Genomic DNA, 9963 nt, shown 5'->3' on the forward strand with positions numbered 1-9963 from the left:
TACAACAAGAAGATCCCCTCCTTGTTCGAGATCGAGGTGCGGCCCACAGGGCAGCTGGCCGAGAAGCTGGGTGTGAGGTGCGTGGCTGCTGGTGGGGGCGGGGGCGGCCTGGCGCCTCTCTGCTTTCAACATGGGCCCCTCTGCCCTGCCTTTCTCTTCACCCTCCCCAACACTCATGTCTGCCCCTCTTAGGTTTCCTGGACCTGGCGGACCTCCTGGGCCCATGGGGCCCGGGCCCAACATGGGACCCCCAGGACCCATGGGAGGACCGATGCACCCCGACATGCACCCAGACATGCACCCTGATATGCACCCGGACATGCACCCGGACATGCACCCAGACATGCACCCAGATATGCCGATGGGCCCTGGCATGAACCCTGGACCACCCATGGGGCCTGGTGGCCCCCCCATGATGCCCTACGGCCCTGGGGACTCCCCACATTCTGGGATGATGCCCCCCATCCCGCCAGCCCAGAACTTCTACGAAAACTTCTACCAGCAGCAGGAAGGCATGGAGATGGAGCCTGGGCTCATTGGGGATGCAGGTACATGGGGCGCTGGGGAGGGGGGCTTTCAGCCGTTCTCCTGTAGGTCCAGGGGCTGCTCTCTTTGCTTTCTGTCGAGCTTTAAGGGAGCTGAGACGACCAGGTTAGAAGCCGGGCAGTTAGTGAGTCACAGTGTGGGGTGCCGCTTCTGTAGGAGTAGGGAGTGTGCCCTGGCCAGAGTGGCCCATGTGACTTAATGTCTTCACTTACTGGGCCTAAAATGGACCCTTCTGTCGTTCTCACTGAAACTAGGTCCCTTAGTGGCCCACGGGACATAGGGCAGCAGAGGTGTGGGGCTGAATGCCCTGCTGGGCAGCAGTGTGGCCGAGGCATGGACTCCCAGCTCCTCTGAGTCCTGGATGTCCTTCTTGTCCTTTGATCTCACCAGCGCGTGCCGGTCGTCAGGGCAGCCGTTGGAAAGCAGGAGGGCAGACGGGGAAGTCACAGGTGGTTCTAGGCCCCAGATCAGCCCCAATCCCTGAGCCCTTGACGTCTAAGTAGAGAGCCATTGAACAAGTGAGCGGCTCTCCACGGGAAGAGGTGGCCAAGGGGACAGTGGCTGGTGCGAGGGAGTTGGAGCCCACATGCAGGATGGATCTGGTGGTCTTTCCTCAGACAGAGGCACTGGGAAGGGAGGGGCCGAGTGGACGGTCGGTACTCAGGCAGCTTGTCGGGGTGGTGCCCAGTGAGTGTCTGGGCTGCCATGGGGCAACCAGGTGGCACCCAGACATGGCAGGCAGCAGTAGGCTCGGCTATAGGGCTTGGAGCTGACAGGGCCAGGCTGCAGGCCTGGATGTAACCATCTTGGATTGGGTCGGGCTGGGAGCAGAGAAAATAACCTTGGACCCTACATAGATAGTGAAATGGCTTTAGAAAAAGAAAAAGATGTGCCTTTGGTGAACGTTTAAGTAGGAAAGGAGCTTCTCGTGCCACACATTTGATGGAATCATCCCATGACCTTGGTTCCATCTTTCACGCCGTCGCCACTCCCGCCCCCCCCCCCCCCCCCCCCATGCCCTTCTCTTTGAGCTCTGTCCATTAACCTCCCCGCCCTGGCCCTCCGGAGGGTCTGCACCCCTTCATCGTGGAGTCAGTGCTGACTGTGTGGTCTCACACCGGTTATTTAAAGGAACGTGGCATTCGCAGGAGATGGCCGTTTGTTAGATCGGCCAGGGAACCTTTTCTTCTGCCAAGGGCATTCGGATATTTATACCCTCACTGACAGGCCCTACAAAATTACCACCGTAAAAATTAGGCTGCTGCATTTGATCAAACATTTCACGTACCCACCCTGTTGCATGCGAGAAAGACGAGGCTTTCTACTCCTGTAAACAGTTACGGTCTCAGAAACCCACAGGGGCACTTCGGGCCTGGCCTGTCGGGCCACTGTCAGCTGGAATTGACTCGCTGGCGGTGAGTTAGGGTTTGGCTTAGTGGGATGCCTGGAACTGCTTCTCGTCTGTCAGGCACGTGATGTTTTAGCTGCTTTCGATGACTTTTCGGGCCTTGTGTGGCCCACAGGCCTGTCATCCCCCACTCCTGATTTAGAGGCAAGTGCCCAACAGGAATGTGTTCAGGGTTTTTAACCACAGTAGTTTTGAGAGTTTTTCTAAATCTGAACTGTTTCAGGAATTTTTCGCTTCATTTTGTATTTCCCTTCTGCCCTGGGCCTGCTGTTGTGCCCCTGACAGGACAGTCATTGGTGGCACCGTTCGTTCTTCGAGCCTTGGGCCAGACAAGGGCAGGTCATAGGAACCCTGCCTCTCTTGGACTCGTTTTGAGTTTTCAATTTTTTGTGTGAGGTTCTCCTAACAGTAAGCTCCCATCATCCAAGGGTCCATGCCTGCCCCCACCCTGATGTGTCCTCAGCTCCAAACCCACGTGTGGCCTGGAGCCGTCCCCCTTTGAGTTATACGCCTAAAGTCAGGGGCCAGAAGGACATCTTTCCCTTTTTGCTCGATACTCTTGTATGGCACATGCCCGAGTATGGTCAGCTTGTGTGATTTAGCGCGCCGTGAGTCTCCTTGGCCATGATGTTAGGAACCTGTATGCCCCCTTGGTGCCCCCTCTTCATGTGACCACAGAAGACCGCTGCAAACAAGCTCTGAAATACTGTGAGCCCCGAGGTCCAGCTGGGTCCGTCACCACATTTCCGTTTTAGTCATGGAGAACATAGTGGCTTTGCAGCCTTACCGCCTCGCAGGCCAGTAGGCGCTAGCCCCCTGTGGCTGTGTGCATCTAAGTGATCAGCCCACGAGACATGACCAGTGTAGTTGTTCCCTCTTAGCGGGCACTTCTCCGGGCTCCGCAGGCGGCCAGTCTACACCCTCTGGTCGGTCTCCGGTGCCTTTCACACACACACACAGGGTGGCTGAGGCAGTCTCGTCTTTCCATCACAGAGCCGCTGGTGGTCTTGAACCTCAGACCTTTGGGTTAGCAGCCTAGTACGCAGCCATCAGACATTTGGAGGAAGCATAATTTCCTCCCCTAGCCCCCAGGATGCACCAACATGGGCTAAGAAAATGGGGGGCAGATGGAGCTGGGCAGGAGTGAGGAGGCCCAAGTGGCAGGGTTTCCCCGTCAGCCTGTGGATCATGTGGTCAGCGTGGCTCTGAGGGTGGGAGGGGGGTCATTCTGTTCTCTTGCTGATCCTGTCCCTGAACCATGATGAGCTCCTCTTGAGGGCTCACTTAGGAGCCCGTCAAACCAGTGTTGAAAGAAGCCAGTGCCCCGTGCTAGGAAGGGGCCGTCCCCCCACACCTGCTGAACCTCGGGGCCCGTCTTAGGGTTCTTTCAGAACTCTCAGGGGCCCTGGTGGCAGAATGGGGTACGCGTTGGGCTGCTAACTGCACAGTCAGGAATCTGAATCCACCAACTGGAGAAAGACGGGTAAGGACTCTCAGTCCCGGAGACCACAGGGTCGCTCTGAGTTGGAGTCGGGGTGAAGGCAGTGAGTTTGGAGCTTCTCAGAGCCTGTTGCACGCACACAGCCTTCTGTCCTGTTCCTGGCCACTTGCATCTGCTTCCTTCTCCAGGAGCTCTGGGCGGAAAATAACTTTTTAATTTAAACTACTGTGGTTTGGGCGAGGCTTTACAGAGCACCTGGTCAGTTTTGGCAAGTTAGAAAACATCCAGTAACTTGCCGTCTTTGCCCCCCCCCCCTACCTTTTTTTTTTTTTTTAGCAGAAAGAATGAGTTTATTGAAAGGGGGAATACTTTGGAAACGAAGTCCAAAGGGCCTTTAGCTAGTCTGAAAGCACCCCCCTTTTTAATTTGCCCATCTCTCTCCTGTTGGGTGTCATCTCCCCTTCTCCCAGGTTAACACCTGTCTGTACTCTAAACCAGGGTAGCCCAAAGTGGGTGATGCCACCCCCTGCAGGGCACTGGGACCACGGGGGGTTTGGTGGGCACTGCAAAAGTAGAAAGCTGCCGTTTGTCCTGGATTATGGGCCGTAGGCCAAAAGTCTTCAATTGCAGGAGGGGTGCCTGGTAAATTTGTCTTCCCTTTTCTGTAAGGAGGGCCTGGTAGGCCAGATACTGGATTATGGGCCGTAGGCCAAAAGTCTTCAATTGCAGGAGGGGTGCCGGGTAAATTTGTCTTCCCTTTTCTGTAAGGAGGGCCTGGTAGGCCAGATACTGGATTATGGGCCGTAGGCCAAAAGTCTTCAATTGCAGGAGGGGTGCCGGGTAAATTTGTCTTCCCTTTTCTGTAAGGAGGGCCTGGTAGGCCAGATAAGCTCGGGAACCTCTGGTCTACTGTATGAGCTGCCCACCCCCACTTCCTCACCCACTCCTGAGGTCCAGCAAAGTCTGTTTGCTTTGGCATGAAAACCTCGTTTCTTTTTATCTCAAGAACAGTGGTCTCTCTCCTTTCGTGTTTGTCCTCCAAATCCATCCATGGCACGGGCTCCCTCACAGTCGCGTCATTGCGCCTAGCCATGCGTTGGACCCTGTAGTGCGTCTGCCCCAAAGTGCGCTCCCCCGTTCGCCCCTGGTGGCCATCTGGGTGGTTTCCATCTTCCCGCTGTGTGCACAGCCTCGAGTGCCGTGCGTCTGTTGGTGCTATTGTGAGCCTCATCCTCAATAACTGCCCCACTGGGGCACAACACACTCCATCCGCAGCTCCATTCCCCACCGCCGGGCTCCACGCAGGACCCTGGGGCTGGGGGACCCTGGCAGGCAGGGCCGGGCCAAGTCGGGTGGTGAGGCATCTGCTCTAAGGGCAAGGGTGGGGTGGAGGCGACGCCCCAGGCCCTGCCCGACGTGAACCTCTGGTTCTTCCCGCCACAGAGGACTACGGGCACTGTGAAGAGCTGGTAGGGGGACCCGGGGAGCACCTCTTCCCCGAGCTACCCCTGGAGCCCGACAGCTTCTCTGAGGGCGGCCCCCCAGGCCGGCCGAAACCAGGCGCCGGTGTCCCCGACTTCCTGCCCTCGGCCCAGCGGGCCCTGTACCTGCGGATCCAGCAGAAGCAGCAGGAGGAGGAGGAGAGAGCCAGGCGGCTGGCCGAGCGCAGCAAACAGGACCGGGAGAGTGAGGAAGGCACGTGTCCTCCCTGGGCCGGGGGTGTCGGGTCAGGAAGGGGGACCCCTTCCCAGGGCCGCGTCATCAACTGGGACCAGGAAGTCGGGGCCGCCCGGGTGTTGGGGTGGAGAGAGCAGACCCAGTCGAGGCCAGGGGGGCTTGTCTCCTGAGACAGCAGCCACAAGGACTCACTGCCAGTGCAGCGCAGTCTCTCGGCTTCACCGGCCCCCAGACCCAGGTCCTGGGAGCCGACAGCTAGAGCGGCTTGCTCATGAAGTCAGAGGTGGGCAGTCGCCAAGTTCCCCAGGGGACCGCCTTCTGGGTGGGGTGTGGCCAGGGGGTCCCTGAAGGGAGAGACAACAGGAGCAGGGTAGTTCACTCTTCCTGACGAAGGTGGGTCACAGACCCTCCTACCCTCCCCAGAACTCGGCCACAGTGCTCCTCGCCCCCGGTGAGTCCCCTGCCCTCTTGAACCAGGCACCCAGAGGTGGCAATGGTGGGGCTTCGTCAGAGCCTGAGCAGTTGGGGTCCTGGCCTGAGGATCCCTCCCCCGCCTTGGTGGGCCCTTGTCTCTGCTTTCCCCTCGGTCTCATGGGAGTGCCCACTGGGCCTTCCCTCCCGGGTGTGTGTGGAGCAGGTGACAGCATGACACAGTAACACTCCACCACCGTTAGGCAGCAACCTGGGCTCCGACTCTCCCTGGATCTTTGGAGGGCGCAGCCCACAGGTGGTGGGGACTCACAGGAGACACTGAGGTGCTGAGGCAGAAGGGAAGGGACTAGTCCTTTGGGGGGGGGTGGGGGTTGTCTGTGAGGTTCAGTGTGGAGCAGGGGCGGTCCACCCCACCCTGACCATGCCTCTGCTCTCCCCCAGGCGACACTGGGAACTGGTACTCGAGCGACGAGGATGAGGGTGGGAGCAGCGTCTCTTCCATCCTCAAGACCCTACGACAGCAGACGTCCAGCCGGCCCCAGGCCTCTGGGGAGCTGAGTGGAAGTGGGCTTGGGGACCCTCGCCTCCAGAAGGGACATGCCACAGGCAGCCGGCTGGCAGATCCCCGCCTCAGCCGGGACCCCCGCCTCAGCCGCCACGCCGAGTCCACCAGTGGGTCAGGGCCGGGGGATGTGGGTCCCTCTGACCCCCGACTGGCCCGCTCGCTGCCTGCCCCCAAGCCTGACAGCAGCCTCCACGCCAGCCCCTCAGGCCCCAGCAGCACCAAGGGGGCTGGTCCACCCCCCGCGGAGGAGGAGGAAGGGGAGCGGGCCCTGCGGGAGAAGGCCGTGAACATCCCCCTGGAGCCCCTGCCCGGGCCCCCGCTGCGGGACCCTCGCTCGCAGCTGCAGCAGTTCAGCCACATTAAGAAGGACGTGACACTGAGCCGGCCGACCTTTGCCCGCACCGTGCTCTGGAACCCCGAGGACCTGATCCCACTGCCTGTCCCCAAGCAGGACGCTGTGCCGCCTGTACCCGCTGCCCTGCAGTCCTTGCCAGCCCTGGACCCCCGGCTGCACCGCTCCTCCACCTCAGTGCCCCCTAACGCCCGGCAGCGCCCCGGCGCCCCTGCCGAGCCGGGTGCATCGAGCTCCAGCCTGCCCGACTTTGAGCTCCTCTCTCGCATCCTCAAGACTGTCAATGCCACTGGCTCCTCGGCGGCCCCCAGTCCGAGTGACAAGCCCAGCGACCCCCGGGTGCGCAAAGCACCCACTGACCCCCGGCTGCAGAAGCCGGCAGACCCAGCGTCGGCCTCACGGGCCACCAAGCCTGGCTCTGCCGAGCTATCCGCATCCGGTGACAGCCCGAGGGGAGAGGCCTCGCCCCCTGCCATTGCGCCCTATGACCCGCGGGTGCTGGCGGCTGGTGGCCTGGGCCAAGGCGGCAGTGGCGGTCAGAGCAGCGTGCTGAGCGGCATCAGCCTGTACGACCCCAGGACTCCGCACGCTGGGGCCAAGGCTGGCACAGAACCGGCTGCTGAGGCAGGTGCCCAGGCTAAGGGCTCCGAGGGCAATGGCAAGGCTGCCACTGCCAAGTCCAAGGAGCCCCCATTCGTGCGCAAGTCAGCCTTGGAGCAGCCGGAAGTGGCCAAGGCTGCTTCTGACGGGGCCACGGCCACGGACAGATACAACAGCTACAACCGACCCCGGCCCAAGGCTGCTGCCACCGCAGCTGCTGCCCTGACCCCGCCCACTGAGGGTGCCCCACCCCAACCCGGGGTGCACAACCTGCCCGTGCCCACCCTCTTCGGGACTGTGAAGCAGGCTCCCAAGACAGGCTCGGGCAGCCCGTTCGCCGGCAACAGCCCAGCCCGTGAGGGTGAGCAGGACGCAGGCTCCCTCAAGGATGTCTTTAAAGGCTTTGACCCCACTGCCTCCCCCTTCTGCCAGTAGTGTCAGCCCCGCCCCCAGCTCAGCCTCAGTGCAGCAGCCAGGCCTGGACTGGGGCGGGGACCAGGACCCTGGCGTCTTCTTTTTTTTTTCCTTGCCCTTTTTTACAATTCTCTCTCTTTTTTTTTAATAGTACCCTTTTTGGAAACATAAATTGTATATAATCACTTCCAGTTCTGGTCAGTGCCCCCGTCCATAAACAGTGGCTTTGTGTCCCACTCCTGCCGGCTCCACTGGCCACAGGCCCACCCTGGCCCACTCTCGGGCTTGAGAGGAGCCACCCGCAACCCCTGCACATCCCTGTCGGAGAAGAGCCCCGGAGCGGGAGCCAGGCCCTTCCCGAAGGACAATCAGCGGGAGCCCCTTTGGCAGCCTGTGGAAGACCAAAGGGGGAAAGACTCGAATAAGGCGCCTCTACAGCACCCCCTGCTGCAGGCCCACGTGGCATGTTTCCCTGTCCAGAGCTCACCTGTTGTCGCCAACACCCACCGTGGAGCCAGGTGCAGGAGCTGGAGTTGGAGGCCGCCTTGGGAGTCTCCAACCCGCCTGTCGTCAGTATTACCTGTCCCGTCGTGGCCACGTCCCACCCCCAAGGGTCTGCACTGTTGGCCCCAGGCCTCACCCCCCTCCGGAGGCAGCTCACGGATCCGTGGCATAGCCGCCCCCACCCCCCAGGCCCTCAACCTAGGAAGACCTGATGGTCCTTTTGAAAGTATTTTTGCCCTACCCCACCTTTGCCTTTTTTTGCCCCACATCTGAGTGAGGTATTCCGTGTTGGGGGGTGTGGCTGCCCGCCCTCCAAGCTGGGCCGGAGGCCCCAGGGGGCTGGGAATGGGACCTAAGGGCCCGCCTAGTCACTACAGCCCCCTTACTGCCCCCTCCCTCCACCCAATGAGGATACTTTGTCCCACAGTTGGAAGATCCCCTCTGTCCCCCTCCGGTGGAGGTGAGCCAGGTGCTTGCACCAGCCCCGCCAATGTGGGGGGCGGGGGGCAGAGAGGGCCCAGGTCACCCCACCCGGATCAGATTGGTTTGTTTGTCTGTTGCGGGTTTTGTTTTGTTTTGTTGTGCTTTGTTTCGTCCTTATGCAATCATAAGTGAGATTTTTTGTCCACCTCAGCCGCTAGTGCTGGCCTTGGAGTGGGCCCGCGGGCGGCTGTGGGGTCTGCAGAATGAGAATCTGTGTGGTGGTAGGGGTCTCATCTGTTTGTTTTCACTCTCCTCCCCTACCAACACCTTCCCCCCGCTTCTCCCCCCTTCCCCCCCAATCTATGAGATTTTTCTTTGGTAAAAGAAAAATTAAATACTTTTTTAAAAAAACAAAAAAATCAAAAAACTGCAATCTATGGATGAATTAGAAGCTGGATCCCCCCCTCTCAGAATATTTAGTCTAACGAACCTCATGGGACTATGAATTCACCTGTAATTTCCATTCGCCATCAAGCCGGAGCTTTTAACGAAAAACTGTCGTCTAACCAGGATTGTAACAAACATGTAAATATGATTTCAGAGTTGAAAGTTGATGGTGCAAATATGTATATAATGTACTGTATTTTTACAATGATCACCGCATGACTCGACTCCGCCCCCCCCCTTCTTTTTGTACTCCACACCTGTCTTCCAGAGCATTGCCCACCCCCCCTCCTGTGGTCTCTTAATCCGATAATTGTATTACTGCCATTAAAGGATGCAGTTATTTTAAAAAGGCCCGACAACCAGGTCTCTTTGTGCCCCTGGTCAGTGCGTGGGTGACCCAAGTGTGTGGGAAGCAGAGGCGGCCCGAGGTTGGGGTGCAGGGAGCCTGGGTCTGCCCTCCATGCCCTCGGGCCTCAGATAGCACTTGCCATGGCACTGGAGGGATTTGTGCCCATCTGAGCCTTTGACCACCCCCCACCCCCGAAACGGCAGGTGTGCCCCCTCCATCTGCAGCCCTGACCCCAAGCTCTTAGGATTTGGGGCAGGGATGGGACCCCCCCAAGTTCATGGTGAGTACAAGCAGGGGGGCATTGGCTTGGAGGCCAGGAGAGAAGCAGGGTGCTCCCTGACCCTTCATTGACTGGGGTGCCTTCTCCCGAGTAGGGAGCCCCACCAATACAATGATGAAGCATGTGGCTGCTGAGAGATTAGCAGTTTGAACCCAGCAAGTAACTCTGGGAGAAAGATACAGCAGCCGGCCTCCATGGAGGTTCTGACCTAGAAAACCCTGGGGCAGGTCACCCTGCCCCCTGGAATTGTTGTGGGCCAGAATCGCCTCCGAGCCACCCGGGAAAATGACCTGGCAGGGGCTTGTGACCCCCTCCGACTTCCCAGGGAGACAGTGACTCAGATTACCAGCCATCAGCCCAAAGCTGATGCCATGAGGTTGAGGTCAGCACTGTACGTCTCTGCCGGGTTTGTTGCAATGGCCACACAAGTCACAGCCCACACAATTAGAGGTTTTCTTAGGAGAGTACCAGGTTACCAACTCAGGATCAGAAATGATTCAGAATACAGTTCTTCCTTCTGGACAG

At 59.3% G+C, this 9963-nt stretch overlaps 1 protein-coding gene across 1 annotated transcript in view; it reads left to right on the plus strand.

The window, feature by feature from the left end:
* ZC3H4 (zinc finger CCCH-type containing 4) overlaps positions 1-9159 on the plus strand; it is a 20183-nt gene extending 11024 nt beyond the window's left edge. Inside the window, exons 10-13 of the mRNA XM_030886336.2 lie at positions 1-77; positions 193-548; positions 4839-5090; positions 5946-9159. The exon at positions 1-77 is cut by the window's left edge and continues 318 nt beyond it. Coding sequence (XP_030742196.1) covers positions 1-77; positions 193-548; positions 4839-5090; positions 5946-7456 — 2196 coding nt within the window. The 3' untranslated portion in view covers positions 7457-9159. The remainder of the gene's footprint in view (positions 78-192; positions 549-4838; positions 5091-5945) is intronic.
* Positions 9160-9963: the final 804 nt, after the last annotated feature.

This window comes from Echinops telfairi, unplaced genomic scaffold (genome assembly GCF_000313985.2).
Source record: "Echinops telfairi isolate 266 unplaced genomic scaffold, ASM31398v2 ScPeMD7_655;HRSCAF=1070, whole genome shotgun sequence".
In the NCBI taxonomy this organism is placed as follows: Eukaryota; Metazoa; Chordata; class Mammalia; order Afrosoricida; family Tenrecidae; genus Echinops; species Echinops telfairi.